Below are 21,393 nucleotides of genomic sequence, written 5' to 3'. Positions count from 1 at the left end.
AGTCCCACAGAAAACACTACAACTCAAACAGCACCAGGATGGCCCACAAATGCAGCTTGTGTGGCGGAAACTGCCATTCATACATTAGACAGTTCAACCATAGACAAAGCCGTTCCAGAGAGGCAAACAACAAGAGTCATCTAGGGTCATTCATGACAGATGGAAGCCTCAGTGAAAAGTGAGCACAATAGTGCAGACCACTATAATTTGCAGCAGGTTTTTAGTCCACACATCAATTTTGACTCCCAATAGGAACCTCTTCTGCTACGACCTGACTGACCATAAGAAGAGTATAACTATCTCTACTCTTCTATGTAACAGTCAAGTTTTCAGTGTATGAAAGAAATTGTCATCATTATTGTTATCATTTTCAGACGTCATTGTTGTCATTGCCATCGTCATCATTGTCACCATCGTCGTCGGCATCACCATCATCATTGTTGTTGTCGCCATCGACGTCGCTATGGCCATCATCATCGTCGTCGCCATCGTCATCATCATTGTCATTGTCGTCGCCATCATCATCATCGTCACCATCATCATCATCGCCATCATTATCATGGTGCAATTCCTCGCTGCCGCCATCATCATCATCATCATGGTGCAATTCCTTAAAGCAATGAATACTCTTAGCAACTTCAAAATACAACCCAAGTTTCAATTCTCACTTGGATGCAGGTGTAGCTGAGGGGATAAGAAGTTTGCTTGGCAACTCTGTGGTCTTAGGTTCAATGCTTCAATGCAGAATTTTGGACAAGCTCTGTAAGTGGAATTTAGTAGAGAGAAACCTTGTGGAATTTTTGTAAATTAAATTCTGTAAATCCCATCAATGGGACTGTTCCCACTCCAGGGTGATAGGTTTATAACCTATCATTCACTCATACAAGATCACCACCTGGACATTGAATAACTTTGGAGGATATCCCTCTGTTGCAGACAATCAGGGCAGGTGTCCCTGAAAAGGTTCATAGACTCTATTTTTTTCTTTTCTGATTAAACCATTAAAAAATAAATTATTTTACTTTTCTATGCTTGCTTTTCATACTGGAAGATTCTCATATTTCTATAATCCAAGTGCAAAGACTGCACAGACTGTCAGACATTAGAGCAGCAGAATGAAAGAGATTCATAGAACATGGTGACACAGAATATAATCTAGTTTTCTAAATATAAGTAGAAATTGATAAATTTGTTCAAGATAATTATTACAAGTTACCTGTGCACTTAGCTGTTGTGACTTTAGTTCATTTTCTGTTTTCAACTCTTGTATTTTTTTGGATCTATTTTCATCATCAGTTGGGACTGATTCTTTCTGGAAAAAGTTTTATATAATCTTATTAATAAAAATTTAATAAGAGAAAGATTATATTTTAAAAAATTTAGACAGTACACATTGTTATACTTCACATCAATGAATAAATTATCCTGTGATAACAGAAGTATTTTTGTAGTAACCCAATACAGTTAATACAGCAACCAAAATCTCAACAAGTTTCTTACTTACATCAAATTTTAGACAGCAAGTCTTTAATAAAAGAAAGGATCGACTTGCTAAAAGATAGGTTGAATAATTTATTTGATTGTCTAACACCATGCCATAAGTCTGCTCCTGAAAACTAACAAAAGTTACCCAGCAGTAGTAATTTTAGTTCTTCTAGTTCGAGATTAGGTAAAGACAAAACTTTGGTATTTGCAACAATTGACCTGAGACCAGCATCATCATGGTCATGTCACTCAACATGTCCTTGTTTGTCCCCTCTATGTTTAGCCCCTTGTGGGCAATAAAGAAATAAGGAAGACTTAGAAGTGATGCTGATAGTATGTACTCCATAAGAAAGGAGAGAAGAGGAGGAAGAGAAGAGGAAAGAGGAGGAGGATATGTGTATCAATTTTATTTTGCAGTTTCAAATATCCAACACAAGTATACAAATTTCCATGTCTTTCCAACTCACTATAATTGGGGAAAACATGTGCAAAGTTAAAAGAAGAAACAATAAATTGCATTTATATGTAATTAATGGAATGTTTACCTGCTGTGAAATTTTATTCAAAATATTCCGTAAATGGTTTAAGTTATCTTTTGCAATTTTCACCTGCAACTCTGCTTTCTTCAGCTCACGCTGGTCCTTTTCAATATTTCGTGACATGATGGTTACATATTCTAACCTCCTTTGTTTCTCATTTAACATTTGCTGAATGGAAATATCAACTTCATCTCTAAGAGGAAGAAAAATATATTGTTCTGTATCTATAAATTATTCACAATAGAATATAACATCGAACTTGTTTTTTAAATTCTTCTACCTTCAATATTATCAAGATCTTTCAAAATAGCTATCTTTTGTCTGTTATCTTTTACTTGTTACAGTAAATCCAGTTTGGCATTCTATTATTTTGGACAATAAAATAATGTTTAAAAAAATACTCACTTTTCTGTACACTTTTGTGCTAGTTTATCTTTTACTTGTTCAAGGGAGCTCTTCAGTGCATATATGTTTTTCTCTATATCTGATTTTGATAAGGAAGTTTTATGAATACTTTCAACTAGACTCTGCTTTTCTTTGTCTCGTTCCATACTTATACTCTCTAAATTTCTCAGAACCTCAAAACATTCATCAAACTCAAGCTGTATAATCATTTTTTTCTTTTCAATATCTCTAAAGGTGGAAACAAGAAAATAGTGCAGTTAGAGTGCAAAATAATATACTACAAAACTAATTACCAAACAAATTAAAATTAATTAAATTTATATAGGAAAGGAGGCACAATGGCCCAGTAGTTAGGGTAGCGGACTCGTGGTCGGAGGATCGCGGTTTCAATTCCCAGACCAGGCGTTGTGTGTGTTTATTGACCAAAAACACCTAAAAGCTCCACAAGGCTCTGACAGAGGGTGGTGGTGACCCCTGTTGTACTCTTTCACCACAACTTTCTCTCACTCTCTCTTCCTGTTTCTTGAGTAATGCTGCGATGGACTGGTGTCCCGTCCAGGTGGGGGGAACACATACACCACAGAAACTGGGAAACCAGGCCCGTGAGCCTGGCTAGGCTTGAAAAGGGCAACGTTTATTGTTTTACATAGGAAGGGCATATGTAACTTAAATTGATTTTAATTAATTTAACTCATAAGATATTTGGTCAACCAGTGACTATAGGAGAGGACACCAGCCAACATGCAGAGCCACCTGTCACTCCTATTTACCTTCTGATCTTAATCAGAAGTTTTTCTCTTTAAATATCCAAAACACAACGGGTCTTTTGAGATCCATGAGCTTGGGATCCTGGCCATTCTATTTTTCCCCTCTCCTATTTCCTTCCTCAGTTACTTGAGTCAAAATACATGTCTTAGATTACCAAGTATGCTCTATGCTTTACCCCTTGTTCTTTTCTCTCAATGATTCTGGCCTTTCTGCTGTCATCAATCTCTCTCTTTCCTGAGTAGAGGAGTTGATAACAGGTCTTATCTGCCATGCTAGTACTGGTGCAACCAGAAAATGCCCTCAGTACACAGTGTAAAGTGATTGACAAAAGGAAGGCCATCCAGCTATAGAAACCAAGCTAAATGGTATTCACCAGCTTATAAAAGCAGTGGCTCCCTGTAAGAAATGACTCAGTCAGTGACAACTTGTCTAATCCATGCCAGCATGGAAAGTAAACATGAACTGATAATTACAGAGAGAAGGAAGAAATCCATTAGTTTAATGGTTGATATTTTTCAAGGCAAGTAAGGGACATTTCTCCTAAATTTCATGTGTCTCAATAATTAGGTATGAGCTAGTGTACAAGGCTGCAGGTATTAAGACAACTCCATAAATTTTCTTTAATTATCTACATCCCACTATACTTGCTGTATAACCACCACTGCCACCACCACCACCACGATGATGATGATATTGTCTTTTCCTATTCTTGTATGTGATAGACAGTTCTCATATACCAGTTTACATATTTATCTATTTTTTCTTTTTTACAATGCTTTTTTTTTTCCTTTTTCAGTTTTTATCATGAACCAGATTACAGCATGGAATGGGTGCATTTTATCATGCCACCAGTACTGGAGTGAGGTTGTCTTCAGTAGGACTAAAGAGGCCCCTGTGTCTTGTATCAGTTTATATTTGGAGTTATTACCTTCCTACAAGAATTTTCTGGGATGAGGCTGATAGAATCCTCATCACTGTCAGTCAACAACAACAAAAAAAATTAGCATCTATCACAAAGAGTTTTTACAGATTACTTTTACTTTAAAACTATATTGTAATTCAAAGGATTGCATCAGTAAGGTTTCCCTAGTACAAGGTGGTATCAAAAAGTTTCTGGACTTGTTCTGAAATGCACTAACATATGGCAGTATACAGTTGTCTGCACAATGACAGCTAGCAGTGACCTTCATAAAGAAGTGTGCCTAGTGATATTGCTGTGTTTATTTCACAAGTTGTGAAATTTGTGTTTTTGTGATCACATTTATGCTGTAGTCTGTGCTTTTGGTCATGGTCAGGAAGTTTGAATGAAGCGCCAATGTGAAATTTTGTGCTAAACTTGGGAAGTCTGCTACAGAGACATTGAGCATACTTTGGCAAGATTAGGGCAATGAGGCAATGGGTTGTACGCAATGTTTTGAGTGGCATTGGTACTTTAAATCAGAAGAATATCCCTGGAATATGATAAGCCTACCATTTATTAATGCTTTTTATAACCAAATTTAAAAATTCTGATGTTATACTCATTTTATAATAAAATATCTTCATTACCATCGTCATCACCTTTTAACATCTGTTTTCCATGCTCCACTATCTGCTTTGGCATGGTTTCTACAACTGAATGCTTTTCCTAATGCCAACCACTTTACAGAGTGCACTGAGTACTTTTCATGTGACACCAGCACCAGCAAGATCACCAGGTAACTTGCAAGACAAGACCCCTCACCTGAAGTGGGGAGTAGTATCGAGGGAGGTGGCTTGTGCCAGGTGATGAGAGTTTAAAGTACGATAGAGAGAAACAGGTATCTTGCTGTAGAAGAGATACATGGCTAAATCCAGTAAGAAGAGAGGAGAAATAGAAAGAAAGAAGGGGGAGATGGTGCAGATGTGTTGGGACCTATTCCCAAGTTACAGAGAGGTGAATAAGAGTAAAGTAGTACAGACAATAGGATAGGGTGAGTGAGCAGATAAGTTTGTTAGAATACAAAAGGAGAGGGAGAGATAGAAACAGTGTTGTTTAAAAAAATTTGAATGTAATCTTACTACCAACATATAAGGTACTATGACTGTGGGATGGCTTTGCACAGCTAGTGTTTTTTGTATCTCTAAGTGCATCACAAACTCTTGCACAATCCAAAAGAAATCTGTGCAGTTGCTTCGTCTATTCAGTTTAGCAGATAAATTTTTTGCTTTTGAAATGAGTATGACATATTTAAATCCTAAATTTTAAAACAAGTTTCCATAAGAATGGCGTCCTAGATGGTTTCACTCTCGACAATTTAACACTGCAGAAACAAAAGATAGAAAAAACCCAGAATTTATTCTGTGGGTTCTATAGACCTGTGGTCCTGTGGATGTGTGAAGATTTCAAATACCCTGATTAACTCAACTCTACATGCATCTGTTTAATTATACAATTAAAAAGCAGCAAAGCAAACTGGCAGGGTTATGGTTAGGTTGTTGGATAGAATGCCTTGTAGCATTTCTTTCAGTTCTCTGCACTCTCAAATCTTGCTTAAGAGCCAACTTTTGTCTTTCATCTGTTCCAGGTTAATAATGTACCAGTCAAATTCTTAAGCCATCTCTCTCTCTCTCTCTCTCTCTCGCTCTCTCTCTCTCTCTCTCTCTCTCTCTCTCTCTCTCTCTCAATTGGCTTCTTTGAAGGGACCAATAATGGAGTGTCCACATTGCAATCCCATTAATTGTTTCTGCACCACTATGTGGAGGGGACATACTAAGAAAGAAAACTTGTACAATTCTTAAATCTTGTAGTTGTGTAAAAAAAAAATAGTGATAACATTAAATTTTGGCATATTTAATAATGAGCTTACTTTTTAACACAGAACATAACACTGGGGGAAATTGCCTATCATGACCACATCTTGGTAGATTGGCAGAATTTTTAGTATCAAACAAAATACCTTCTGGTATTTAGTTATATCCCTTTACATTCTGAGTTCAAATCTTGCCATGATCAACTATGCCTTTCCTTTTATGGGGAAGAGTGGGTCATCATCATCATCATCATTGCTGTCATTTTGCATTCCCTTTTTATGATATTAATCAATCCACCCCAAATTTGTGGCCTTGAGCCAAATGAAGAAATCAATACTGTTCTGTTGTAAAAACTACATAAAGCACTGTTTATTAGACAATGTATAGCTACAGGACCAATACTGATGATAAACTACAAGAAAGAAATGTTTCTACTTGTGGACAAATACTTACTAGCATGCCCTACTGAAACTTTCCAATTCTACCTCCTTAAATTCCAAATATACTTACTGTATCTTTCTGGATATCTTATCTGCTTCTTTTGCAATTTGATTTGGTTCAGATGCTATTTGATAAAGCTCCATCTGTGTGATTGTAATGAAATCAAAGACAAAAAATAAGCAATGAGGAATTGTATATTCTAAGAAACTTTCTTTTCTATAAAATGCTTAGACATCCCTAGTAATTTTTAATAGATGACATTGACTAAACTCTTAATCTCGTTAGTGAATATTAATTTTTGAGCTTATTTTTTTCTGTCAATAATTGTAATATATATTTCTGCCTCTCTGCCTCTCTGTTACACTCTAATCCTTCATCATCTGACACAAGATCCCCTCCTCCAATGCCCCCACCCCTCTCAAAATTTCTTGTCTTGTCTTGCAAGTTACTTGATGACCCTGGTGCCTCGTAAAAAGCATCCAATCCACAATCTAAAGTGGTTGGCATTTGGAAGGGCATCCAGTTGTAAAAATCATGCCAAAAATGACGTTGCCTGTGCCAGTGCCATGTAAAAACCACTGAGTCCACTCTGCTGGATGGGTGATTGGTGTTAGGAAGGGCATCCAGCCATAAAACCCTGCCAAAACAGACACAGTAACCTGGGGTAGTCTTCTATCTGGCTGGCTCTTGTCAACCATCATACCCATGCATGCATGGAAGACAGACGTTAAATGATGATGACAATGATAATAATATATACTAAGATGGTTCATTTACATATTAAAATCAATGTTTCTGCTCATTAATTTTGGAAATAAACTTTTCAACTACAAGTTTATTTGAACATTTAGTGATCTGAATATCAACTAATTTAGATACTAATATGAAACTGTAGCACACTTTGTTATGGGATGTTCTTCATCCTTCATTGCCAGCAGCTTTGTATCCATTCATTAAGTGTGTCATCATCATCACCATCTTTGTTTAACATCCGCTTTCCATGCTAGCTTGGGTTGGACGATTTGACTGAGGGCTGGCGAACCGGATGGCTGCACCAGGCTCCAATTTTGATCTGGCAGAGTTTCTACAGCTGGATGACCTTCCTAACGCCAACCACTCCGAGAGTGTAGTGGGTGCTTTTACGTGCCACCGGCACGGGGGCCAGTCAGGTGGTACTGGCAACAACCTCGCTTGAATCATTTTACACATGTCACCTTTTTACATGGCACAGGTGCCAGTAAGGCGATGCTGGTAATGATCACGCTTGAATGGTACCTTTTACATGCCACCGGCACGGAAGCCAGTTAGTCACTCTGGCAACGATCACGCTCGGATGGTGCTCTTAGTACCCTACTAGCACAGGGCTCAAGTGTCATATTCTTACCTTTTCATTGCTTCCAAATACTTAAATAAATATGATTAAAAGTTTACAAGGTTAATGTACTTTATGAAGTGGTAATTGGAAACAGCTAATTTAAATAAGATATAACACCATCTTCATTCTTTACTTATCAGCTTTTCAACTTAGAAAGAATTCATCAATTATCTTTTATCTTCTACTTGTTTCAGTCATTTGACTGTGGCCATGCTGGGGTACTACCTAGAAATTTTAATCAAATATATCAACCCCAGTGCTTATTTTTTTAAAGCTTGGTATTTACTCTATCAGTCTCTTTATCTGAACCACTAAGTTATGGGGATGTAAACACACCAACACAAGTTGTCAAGTAGTGGTGAGAGGAACAAACATAGATACAAAGATAAACATGCACGCACACATACACACATATGTATATGTATATATATATATATATATGTCATCATCATTTAACGTCTGCTTTCCATGCTAGCATGGGTTGGACGATTTGACTGAGGACTGGTGAACCAGATGGCTACACCAGGCTCCAATCTGATGTGGCAGAGCTTCTATACATATATATATATATATATATGATGATATATATATATCATCATCATCATCATCATCGTTTAGCATCCGTTTTCCATGCTAGCATGGGTTGGACGGTTCTACTGGGGTCTGTGAAGCCAGGAGGCTTCATCAGGTCCAGTCAAATCTGGCAGTGTTTCTACGGCTGGATGCCCTTCCTAACGCCAACCACTCCGTGAGTGTAGTGGGTGCTTTTTACATATACACACACACACAATGGGCTTCTTTCAGTTTCTGTCAACCAAATCCACTCACAAGGCTTTGATTAGCCTAGAGCTATAGTAGAAGACACTAGCTCAAGGTTCCACATAGTGGGACTGAACCCTGAACCATGTGGTTGGGAAACAAGCTTCTTACCACACAGCCACACCTGCACTTGGATATAGAAATTCAAAAGCTTGAAATTGAGAGCCAACAGAAAAAATTAATATAGAAGAAACAACCTGTATATTTCCAAGCTTTTCTTTTAGCAGGTTACACTCTTCAACCTCCTGTTCTTGCAAAGTGATCTTCTCAGATTTCTCTTCTAGAAGCTGTTTTGAATCAACGCGAGTTTGTTGGGTATCTTTCTTTAAATCTTCAATATATTTCTGAAGATCTTTTAGCTTTGCTTGAACTTCCTGTTTTAAAAGCATTAAAAAAATTATTAAACTATATTTGATTATTAATTTAAGATGGGTGATAGATAGTGGTTAACTTGCTTTACTTCAAACTCAAAGATCTTGAATCCAAACAACCTCAGACAATGTATTGTGTCATTGTGTACAATACAATATTTAAGTAAATTCATTTGAAAATTAGTCTCACTTCAGCTAAAAAAATTACATTGTTGGGATTAACTATCAGTAACAAAAAAAGAAAACAAAAAAAACATTTCTTCTGAGATCCAAACTCACAGAAACATACAGGCTTTTCTTTCATATTTCTAATTAGAAGTTATACAGTGAAAGAAAGAAAATATTAATTCAATGATTAGAACTATTGTAATTGTTTTGACAAGTTTTCTTTCATAAAAAAAAAAACCCCAAAACACTCAAATTAATCACATTGTTTTTATATATTACCACTTAAGTTAAACCAATAAAAATACACAAATGTGTTTCAGTGAATAGAATATTCTCACAAGTTGAAGTTACTTGGCTGAAGTCCTAATTATCTGTACGAAATATTGTAGTCTCACTGTACTGGGGAAGAATTACATTTTTAAAGCTTCGCCATAACATGGAGAATTCTACAATGCAAACTTGTTTTTATCCTGACTTCCATGTTATAAAGGGTGATGCATTTCTATGAACTTTTTCAGAAAAAAATACAACTTCCACAACCATTACTAGAATTATCATAATGCAGGGTATCCTTGTACTATTACTACTCTAAATTACTAGAGTACCACTACAATGTAGTTATGTACTTGGAGTTCTATATACATGTATATAATCTCACCTTTTCCATTTTAAAATGATAATAATGAAATTATTGTGTACAGTGCTCAGGTGCACTACAACTTATCAAAAGTGCATGCATGGTACATAGAATTATGTACAAATGTCAGGAAAGTGTATAGGGTATAAGTCATGATATACATGAGTGCATGTATATGGAGTGGGAGATATCAAGTGCAATGTTGGCAAATTTCAGGAAGCATGGAGGTTTTAAAGGATGCAAAGTTATGGCAGCTAACAGCTAATGCAGGTAATTTGTTCAATGTTTCAGTAACTCTGAGTGTGAAAAAAATGTTTCCGAAAGTCATGGGAGCTGTACTGTTTTCTGACTTTGTAGGCATGCCCACATGTATTAGACACATGGAATTCAAATAGGTGCTCAAGGTTGTTGTTGGCACAATGGTTAATAATTTTGTAGGTGTTTACCAAATCAGCTGCCAGAACTCAGACCTTCAATGAATCCATGCCCAGGGAAGCAAGGCATTCAAAGTATGGTAGATGCCTGATGGAGAGTGTTTGCTTGGTTGCATGTCTCTGAACAGTTTCCAGGAGGTCAATGCTCTGAGCAAGATAGGGGTTCCAGACTGGTGATGTAAGTTCTAAGTGTGGCCACACTATAGCTATATACAGCCTTAGATAGCTGGAGAGCGGCTGACAAAGATCTTACTGAGTGATGCCAAGACACCCTTGACCTTCTTGACAATTTTAGAGATGTGCTTTTTCCAGCACAAATCGCTGCTGACAGTAATGCCCAGGTCACATTCACAAGAAGACTTCTTGATATTAACATTGTGGAGGGAGTATGTGGACACTGGGTTTTTCCTCCCAAAATGCATGGTGGTACACTTGTCCACAGCTAGCTTGAGTTGCCAGACCGTGATCCCTTGCTGCATTGTGTACAGGTCCGATTGCAGGAAATATCTACAGTACTCAGGATCTATCCTTTTTATATCAAGGTGCCATGAGAAATGTTTCTATATTGTGAGCGGCAAGATTTTCTGTATTTGAGAAATACAAAGAGGAGGAGAAAAAACATCAACAATTCTGAAAGATATTTATTATTACTATAAAGTATTGTGATTAGCTGACAGGGTTTTCAAAAACTTGGAACAGCAAGTTTAGCTGATTTTACAGCAGAGCAGTGAAATTATGTGGTTCTTTCTTCCTGTCTAACTACTAAAACAAAGTATGGTCTAATCACTGCGCTAAGTTTTACAGTGATACTATCGCATTGATATATTTGCATAAATACCACCCTGAAGAATTTTTAGTCAAATGAATCATCAACTCCAGTACTTGTTTTAGCCAGAACTTATTTTTTATTCTATTGGTCGCTTTTGCTAAGCTGCTAAGTAATGGGGACGTAAGCACATCAACATCAGTTGTCAAGTAATAATGGGGGTCAAACAAACACATACATATATATGCATATATATACATACATATACATATATATATACCTATATATATATATATATATATTATATATATATATATATATATATATATATTATATATATATCCTCATCATCATCATTATTTAATGTCCGCTTTCCATGCTGGCATGAGTTGGACGGTTTGACTGAGGACTGGCGAACCAGATGGCTGCACCAGGCTCCAATCTGATTTGGCAGAGTTTAAACAGCTGGATGCCCTTCCTAATGCCAACCACTCCAAGAGTGTAATGGATGCTTTTACATGCCGCTGGCACAAGGGCCACTCAGGCAGTACTGGCAATGATCAAGCTCAAATGGCGTTCTTTTATGTGCCAACTGCATAGGAGCCAGTCCAGATAAATTAAGTACCAGTTGAGGACTGAGGTCGATGTAATCGACTTAACCCTCCCCCAAATTTCAGGCCTTGTATTTACACAAATATATTAATTGATGTTAGGCTGACTTTGATGACCAACGATGATGGTGTTGGATTTTTTTAGAAATATTCTGAGAGAGTTTAAGAAACAGGAGTAAGGAATACAAGGTTAAACTGGGGTTATTTATTTTTGTTTTTGTCATGTTATATGTATATAATACAGTCTGTAGTTTTACATCTGTGGTGTGTCAGTCTTGCCACCAGCCTGATTTTGCGAATCCAGGCCACTACATCGCCTTCACCATTAAAAGGTCTGACGACGTCGCTGGCGATCCTAATTTTTGCAGACATCGTGTTGAAATGTAAATGTTTAAGAATTGCTGAAATAGCTTGTGGTGTGTGCGCGATTCAAATATAAAGGCACCTACCTTCTCTTCCTCACGATGGAGACCCTTCAGTGATAACTAATCCTTCGACACAGCCCCGACCCGAACACTAAAGATAGCAGCTGCTCACCCAAACCTTAGTGACGTCCTCACACGTCTTGACACCTGGACGACCCACATTGGAAAGGCCCAATTCACCGCTGCCTGCGCACACCTGACGGCTGCCCCTTCTGATTGCCCCAGCTTCCGGTCAACGCACCCAGCTGCTGACGTCATCCCACAACATCTAACATACTGAATCTATGTGTCTTTACAAAAATGTAAGATGCAACGATTTTTATTATACAAAACTTGCAATCATTTATGAAACTTTTAATTTCTATATTCTTTTACCGTTCAACAATGAGTAATCACTGATGTCAATGTCTGTTCCTAAAAAAATTCCCTTTCTCCAACAGTGATGCCATTTAAGTTGACTATAGCAAAACTGAAGTTGACAATGAAGAAATCATAATAGGCAACAATGTAATCAAGACTGATGATACTGAAATGGAGGCTGACAATGCCAAATTTCAGGCAGTCAACGATAATGAATTTGAGGCTGATGCTGAGGAGGTTGAGGTTGGTAATGCTGAATTTCATGAGGAAACCAACTCTACCCCATTATTCCCATTCACTTTTTTTATAATATGAGTAACTATGAAGTTCCTCTACAAAAAGAAACCTGTTCTATTCTCATCCTTTCTTTCATACTTTAACATAATCTACTAGCATAAAGCTGCCCCTCCCTCCCCCCTCTCTCTCTCTCATGTAGCCCCACTCTGGTGAAGGGGATTTTTGTAATGTGTGTTGCATGGTGATCTCACCTGTGCTGGTACCATGAGAAAAAGGCACCCAATACATTTTGTAGAGTAGTGAATGTTAGGGAAGGGCATCCAGCCATAGGAAGCATATATAAAGTATAGATTTGGTGGAACCCAATATGCAAAATAGGGCACAAAAACACCTTTTTTAAAAAAAAATTAAGGTGAGATTAGAGACTACATTGCCGTGTTCTCATTCAATGCTTTAAAAATAAATACGAGTTAAAAAAGTGCTTTAAGACTTTAAAGGTTCATTTCAGAATTTTATATGCAAATTTTAAAACAATAATGTTTGCTTATTAAATGAATAACAAATGGCAATAAATAAAACTCACCCCTGGTTTTGGTTGTTTGGTGACTTCCCTTAGTAAAACCGTTTTCTCTTCAGTCAAACTATATTAAGAATGTTAATAAAATGAAACAACTATATTAATAATATTGAAAAACTTAATTAAATAAAAGATATATTTTAAATAAAAATAGATAAAAGTAATGAGAAACTAAGATAACTCATGTAAGAAAATAAATCATAGCAAGAAAATAAATATCAAAGAATGGTGCAATATCCTTTTATCCGTACCCCCTTGACACTTATGTGAGCACATATTCCTGTAAAAAGGATACATACATACATACATACATACATACATACATACATACATACATACATACATACATACATACATAGGTGTTGAAAAGAAATATAGGGTTTGTTTTTCTTTATTTTCTTTCTCCAAACTATTAACAAAACCAACAAAAAAAAAGTCTGATTTTCCCTTCAAAATGGTTTCAATTAGCTATTCACTTTTCCATGATGGAAGGTTTTTCATATTCTTATGATCCAAGTGCCAAACAGTACCAACTTGGTAGCCCTGAAAAAAGGTTATTGCTACTGTCCTCTCCCCTAACAAAACCAATAAGCAAAAAATAAAGAAAGAAGAAAGAAAAAAAAGAACATAAACTACTTTACCATTCTATTTTGAATTCATAATGAAGTAAACGTTCTTTTACTTCCGCATATTTGTTGCTGGCACTCAAAAAGGATTCTCGTAAGCTAGTAATTTCTGTTGACACAGCAATATTCTTTGGGTATTTATTAGCCTCTTCAAGTTTTCGCATCAGTTCTTGTTGAGAACTGAGATATTCAGAATATTCTTCATGCAATCTTGATACCTTGGAGCTAGATCTAGTGAAAGACAACATTATCTGTTTAGCATCGAGATCACTCTGTTGAATATAATACTTATTTATTCACGAGTTTTGAAGTAATCATGCGTTATCTTGTATTGGGTTGTCCAGAAAGTTCGTGCTGATTTATAGTAGCTTACCTTTCGACTTACTTTAGAACATGGTTGAGTCCATAAAATAGGATTTGACTACACCTCCATTTAGAGCACATCTTTTCATGGAAGATGGTTTATGTTCCTATAACCTGTGTTAATTTTGTAACCCTTTAAAATGGAAGATAAGAAAGTTCATTTTTGGCACTTGATGATTTGGGAACCAGACAAAAATTGCTGCAGCTCCACTGGGATGTGTTACCCCACCCTCCATATTCACCAGATATTGCTCCTTCAGATTTCCACTTATTCAGGCCTCTTCAGAATAGTCTTAATTGTAAAAATTTCAATTCCTTGGATAACATAAAAAGATACCTTGATGAATTCTTTGCCATGAAACCACCACAATTCTGGGAAGAGGGTATTTTCAAGTTAAAGGAAAGATAGAGACGCATTGTACAACAAAATGGTTCATATTTGGTTGATTAAAAATGTAATGGCAAGTATTTATTGACCATTTTCTTTCCTTTAAAAATCAGCACGAACTTTCCGGACAACCCAATAGTTTTGAGATTATGATGATGTGATTGTTTATATTTAGAATGACATTGTAAGGTAGAACTGAAAGGTTTGAACATAAAGCAGGCAGAATATTTGAGTTTGATATGGCTGGTTTAAATGCAAAAAAAAAAAAAAGAGTTAAAAACAAAAATTATACCGATTTACACAATTAAGCATGAAAGTAATACTTATGGCTGCCAGCTAAGGTCAAAGATCAATCTATTATTGATTCTAAGTTTATCATTTATACGGAAATCAATGGGAATGTGGCCCTTCTAGAATCTGAACTATATATATATTGCATTTAACTGAACAATTGACTCTATTCGTCTTTATTACTCTTATCTTGGAAAAAAAATTGGTCAATGAGGAAACTAGAGATAGATGAGTGGTTAGTGAGAGCTGTACAAGCCATGTACAGGGATGCTGTCAGTAAGATGAGGTTTGGAAACGAGTACAGTGAAGAATTCGAGGTAGGGGTAGAGGTCCACCAAGGTTCAGTCTCCTCTTATTCATCATAGTATTCCAGGCAATAACAAAGGGATTCAAGACAGGATGTCCCTGGGAGCTTCTCTATGCTGATGACCTTGCTCTAATAGCTGAGTCACTATCAGAACTAGAGGATAAGTTTCAGGTGTGGAAGCAAGGTCTAGAATCGAAGGGCCTTAGAGTCAACTTAGCAAAAAACCAAAGTCTTCATAAGTAGGAAGGCAGACAAACCACAAATCCCTTCAGATAGATGGCCCTGCTCGATCTGTAGAAAAGGCGTAGGTGGAAACTCCATAAGATGTACCTTGTGTAAGCTATGGATACATAAGAGGTGCAGCAATATCATAGGAAGGTTAACTGGGAAGGTAGTTTTTGTGTGTGGCAAATGCTCAGGTGCAATAAGCACAGAAAATGTGCAGAAAACAGCTTCCATCACATTCCAGGGAGAAAAGCTACAAGTAGTTGATAGCTTCTGTTACCTAGGTGACTAAGTCAGTAGCAGGGGTGGGTGCTCTGAGAGTGTAGCTGCTAGAATAAGAATAGCCTGGGCAAAGTTCAGAGAGTTTCTACCTCTGCTGGCGACAAAGGGCCTCTTGCTCAGAGTAAAAGGTAGACTGTATGATGCATGTGTGCAAACAGCTATGCTACATGGCAGTGAAACATGGGCTGTGACTGCTGAGGACAAGTGTAAGCTTGCAAGGAATAAATCCAATATGCTCTGCTGAATGTATAATGTTAGTGTGCATACACGACAGAGAGTAAGCACCCTGAGAGAAAAGTTGAACTTAAGAAGCATCAGATGTGGTGTGCAAGAGAGACGACTGCGCTGGTATGGTCATGTGTTGTGAATGGATGAGAACAGCTTTGTGAAAAAGTGTCACACTCTAGCAGAGGGAACCTATGAAAGAGGTAGACCCAGGAAGACTGGGATGAGGTGATGAAGCACAAACTTCAAACATTGGGCCTCACCAAGGCAATGACAAGTGACTGAGACCTTTGGAGATATGCTGTGCTTGCGAAAACCTGGCAAGCCAAGTGAGGCCATAACTGTGGTCTAAGCCAGTGCAGCATAACCAGCCCATTTAAGAATACCCTTTAATTGTTGGGCAATAATCTGCGCTTGCAAAGACCTGTCGAGCCAAGTGAAATTGTTGTCATGATGACAGTACCGCCTGATTGGCACCCGTGCCAGTGGCATGTCAAAATCACCATTTGAGCATGATCGTTGCCAGTGCCACCTGACTGGGTCCCATGCCAGTGGCATGCAAAAAGCAGCATTTGAGTGTGATCATTACCAGTGTCACTAGACTGGCTCCTGTGCTGGTGGCACGTAAAAAATACCATTTGAGCGTAGTCGTTGCCAGTGCCGCCTGACTGACTCCTGTGCCAGTGGAATATAAAAAGCACCATTTGAGTGTGGCCGATGTCAGTACTGCCTGACTGGCCCTCATGCCAGTGGCACATAAAAAGCACCCACTACACTCTTGGAGTGGTCGGCAGTAAAAAGAGCATCCAGCTGTAGAAACTCTGCCAGATCATATTGGAGCCTGGTGCAGCCTTCTGGCTCACCAGCCTTCTGTCAAATCGTCCAGCCCCTGCCAGCATGGAAAGCAGACGCTAAACGATGATGATAATGATGATGAACATCAACAATAATGGTTTTTTGATTGAGGCACAAAGCCAACAATTCTGAAGAGTGATTACATTGACCCCAGCACTTGACTGGTACTTTATTTTACTTAACCCAAAAAGACAAAAGGAAAAAACTGATTCCAGTGGGATTTGAACTCAAAAAGTAAAGGGTCAAAAGAAATACAACGAAACATATATTCCAGTATTTCTTCCAAATCTTTGATTGATACAACACTGAGCAAAAGGCATGAATCCCTTTTTCATTTATGGAATGCTATTTAATACATTTTGTAGTTACACCCAAAGCACACAATACAACATAATCACACCTAAATGTATACATTGTAGTTGAAAGGATTGAAATTTTACCTGTCTAATTTCAAAATATTCTTGAATTACATAATGGATTTGATACCTTAAATTTACTTTTACTTAATTAAAGTGAAGTAATTTACTTGTTATATTCCTTAATTAACATTTGCAATTTTAGATTGACTAGGAACTACCTACCTTGCAAATATCTCTGCTATAATAGTATTTCTTTTCTCAACTTCAGAAAGAATTAACATGAAGAAAGTTTGGAGAAGTTTGAAGACTGAATGAAAAGGGACATAAGCAGACACCATAAAGTATTTTTCATGATGCTCTACAAATTATGCTACTATATTACACATGAAAAAGTATTTTTCTCAAGTGCTTGTGCAATTATTAAAGATATTTTGTTAACAGATTATAAGCTCCATTGACTGGGAATTTGATAATAGAATTGGTGACATGCACTAGAGGTGAAAGAGAAATATCTGTAATGAAGAACTGAGGTTAAATCAAGCTTTGTAAGGGTAGAATTATATTTTCATCCCCAGATACATACTCAGAATGAAGAAAATTTAAGGATGGCTTCTAGGTGAGAATATTTGGGCCTCCTCTTGTCAGCTCATGTCTCATAATAGTCTGATAAAACAGCAAGGTCAGACAGTTTCAGATAACTTTAAATATAATAATAATAATAATTGTGTACAGTGCTCAGGTGCACTACAACTCATCTAAAGTGTATATATAAACAGGTGTAGTTTCGGCAGATTTCGGAAAGCATGAGGGCCTTAAAGGATGCAGTGTCATGGCAGTCAACAACTGACGCAGGCAGTTTATTCCATGCTTCAGCAACTCTGAGCATGAAAAAATGTTTCCGAAAGTCATGGGAGCTGTGTTGTTTTCTGACTTTGTAGGCATGTCCACGTGTGTTAGACACATGGAGATCAAAAAGGTGTTCAGTGTTGTTGTTGGTGAGGTGGTTGATAACTTTGTGGCTGTTTACCAAGTCCGTCGCCAGACGCCGGAGCTTCAGTGAATCCATGCCCAGGGAAACAAGGCGCTCAGAATATGGTAGGTGTCTGATGGAGGGTATGCGTTTGGTTGCACGTCTCTGGACAGATTCCAGGAGGTCAATGCTTCAACATGATGGAAGAAACAGTCTATTAGTAACAGGTACTAACAGGTTTAACCAATAGGGTTTAAGAATTCAGTGACTTCAGCTACTGACATTCCACATGGTAAGGTAACTGGTCTGATGGTGTCTGGTGATGATGGGCCACAGTGATAGTGTACAGTAAGAAAATAATCTAAGGACAAACAAGGATTGTGTACCCCGCAATTGATGATGGTGTCAGTGATGATGAAGATGGCGGCAGTAGCAGAGGCCATGTCAACGATGATAACAACAACGATGACAGTGAAGATGATGATGCAGACAACTAGTGACAGCAATGATAATAACAATAATGATGACGAAGACAACTGTACATTTTATTGATAACTTACTGAGTTAGAAGTTGCTGCATTTTCAAATACTTCTCTTTAAAGTATGTTGCTTTTGCTGAAGAAATTCTTCCAGAATTGCTAAGCTAAAAGATGATGCAATTGAAAGGAACATTATTTATGTAGAAATTCACAGAATACATTTATTTTTCAATGCAGAAGTCATCAGTCAATAAGAACACCAATGTTTCAGCAAAATATAGAGAGTGTTATGTTAAAATCTCTTTAGAATCTTGGTTAATTGTAGACTTCAAAAATAAGCAGAAAACTGGTTGTTTTAGTATTTCATATTACTGTTTGCCTAAAGCTACCAAAAATATTTCGATTTATGTTGTATAGAAGAGACTATGTAAACAGCTCTTGCTTTTAATTTAAACAGTATGTGTATTTACATACATACACACAGATATATACACACAGATATATATACACACACACACACACACAAACAAACAAACAAACAACAAACAAACAAACACACACACACACACACACACACACACACCACACACACACACACACACATACATACATACATACATACATACATACATACATACACACACACATGTGCTGAGCAGGTGCTGTTAAATGTTAAGAATTAGTGAAAAAGAGGATGTATCATCATCATGAACAAATGGGAATGTAAGTTGCTCCACCTGGAATGGAGCTTTGAATTTATACCTATGATTATTAGGCCACCTAGATATGTAACTAACTGCCTCAGCACCAATTTTGAGAAGCAGCACTTCACAAAGTCAGAAAAGAGTCCCTTACAAAATCAAAGTCACTGACAATTACCACTAAGCTTTTATTTTCTTTCTCCAACTAATGAGCAAACTTTATTTCATCTAGAATCTGTTACAGACGTCACATTCAGTATTACACCATATCTCAATTCACTAAATTCATGTTACTTTTCTCCTTGTGTTATTTCCCTTAGCACCTATTTAACTAATTAGACAATATAATAGTTAAATTTGGAATAAAGCAGAAGATTTCTCACATTGTCGAGGATTCGCAAGGCTGGATTTTCATTAATCTCTATAACTGACACTTTTTCTTCTTCTGATACTTCACTTTGATTGACTTCAGTACAAGGCGCTGACTCTTCCTGCTCCTCTGGGTTTGTTACAAATGTGCATGCCTGTGGATTGTTTGGTGGTGGATCTTCATTTCTTCCACCCTTGTCTACCGCCTCAGTTTTGCTTCTCTTCATCTTTCAAAAAGCTTTTGGCAAATCCAGTCTTCCAAAAAGTTTTAGAAAAAAATCCAGTGTTGTCTGCAATTAAAGAATGACATTTGCTGTGCTAATTATTGTTGAATTACTGTCCAACCAGTGTGAACATGGGAAGAGAGACATCCAATTATGATGCTGATGATTATTATAACTAGAATGTTATCCATCATCTGGCAGTAACCTTAGAAGTATATTTTTGCCACTAGGGGTAATATCAGGAAATATGACATACATATAATGATTTTCTCTTTTCTCTTTCACTTGTTTCAGTCATTTGACTGCGGCCATGCTGGATCACCGCCTTTAGTCAAGAAAATTGACCCCAGGACTTATTCTATCAGTCTCTTTTGCCGAACTGCTAAGTGACGGCGACGTAAACACACCAGCATTGGTTATCAAGCAATGCTAGGGGGACAAACACAGACACACAAACATACACACACATATATATATATATATATATATATATATATATACATATATATATATAACAGGCTTCTTTCAGTTTCCGTTTACCAAATCCACTCACAAGGCTTTGGTCGGCCCGAGGCCATACTAGAAGACACTTGCCCAAGATGCCACGCAGTGGGACTGAATCCGGAACCATGTGGTTGGTAAGCAAGCTACTTACCACACAGCCACATTATATTTAAATTTTATCAATTAAATAAACAAAACCCTCAAATCCATCACTATATACACACACCTACACACACAGTCGCATATCTATGTATGTATGTATGTATGTGTGCACACATGTCTATGTGCATAGGTACACCATGTTCTATACACACACAGATGAGGGTCAATGCAAATGAAAAAAAAAATGATGAAATGAATATTAATTTTTAAAAACATGAAAAAATAGAACTCAGAGCAGGGATGCATAACTTGCATATAAATACAATTTTTTGCAAATTATAGTGTGGCTTACAATGCATTGCTTACCCATACTTTTTAATTGAACTGAATTATTTATTTATTTTTTTTTTTAAGTATCACCATTATAGATATTTATACTTTGGTGAAATTAAGAAATCAACTCGTAAATAAACAAAACCCTCAAATCCATCACTATATACACACACCCACACACACAGTTGCATATGTATGTATGCACACATGTCTATATGCATAGGTATACCATGTTCTATACACACACAGATGAGGGTCAATGCAAATGAAAAAGAAAGTGAACAAAATAATATAACCACTTGCTTATTGAGAAATTTGTAAGTTTGTTTTCTTTTTAATCTTTTTCTTTTAAGATAAAGAAACCAAATGTTCATCATTTCAAGCCATTCACCCAGTGAGTGTTTCTGCCAAATGTGGTGAAAATCCGTTCAACCATTTCCCAGTAATTTTGAAAACACACAGACAAAGACAAGTGATTACAATACCCTACTTTCACTTACACTCGCAGGGTAAAAATTATAACTTTAAAATATATTCAAATAGAACAAATTCCTCATTTGTATAACTCCTCCCATAACCACTCTTTCATTTACTCCCTCA

General features: G+C 36.9%; 1 protein-coding gene across 5 annotated transcripts in view; it reads right to left on the bottom strand.

The window, feature by feature from the left end:
• LOC115228511 (coiled-coil domain-containing protein 146-like) overlaps positions 1-21,393 on the bottom strand; it is a 57,360-nt gene that overhangs the window by 30,577 nt on the left and 5,390 nt on the right. For all 5 annotated transcript variants that reach the window (XM_036506390.1, XM_036506374.1, XM_036506359.1 and 2 more), the window contains 9 exons: positions 19,645-19,920; positions 18,642-18,724; positions 13,832-14,047; positions 13,197-13,254; positions 8,802-8,978; positions 6,480-6,553; positions 2,430-2,657; positions 2,031-2,217; positions 1,217-1,312 (listed from right to left, as the gene is read on the bottom strand). In XM_036506390.1, the coding sequence (XP_036362283.1) occupies positions 1,217-1,312; positions 2,031-2,217; positions 2,430-2,657; positions 6,480-6,553; positions 8,802-8,978; positions 13,197-13,254; positions 13,832-14,047; positions 18,642-18,724; positions 19,645-19,857 (1,332 nt within the window). In that variant the 5' untranslated portion in view covers positions 19,858-19,920. The remainder of the gene's footprint in view (positions 1-1,216; positions 1,313-2,030; positions 2,218-2,429; positions 2,658-6,479; positions 6,554-8,801; positions 8,979-13,196; positions 13,255-13,831; positions 14,048-18,641; positions 18,725-19,644; positions 19,921-21,393) is intronic.

Source organism: Octopus sinensis, linkage group LG1, assembly GCF_006345805.1.
Source record: "Octopus sinensis linkage group LG1, ASM634580v1, whole genome shotgun sequence".
Taxonomy (NCBI): Eukaryota; Metazoa; Mollusca; class Cephalopoda; order Octopoda; family Octopodidae; genus Octopus; species Octopus sinensis.
The sequence above is the reverse complement of the archived record's forward strand: the minus strand, read 5'-3'. Positions and strand labels throughout refer to the sequence as shown.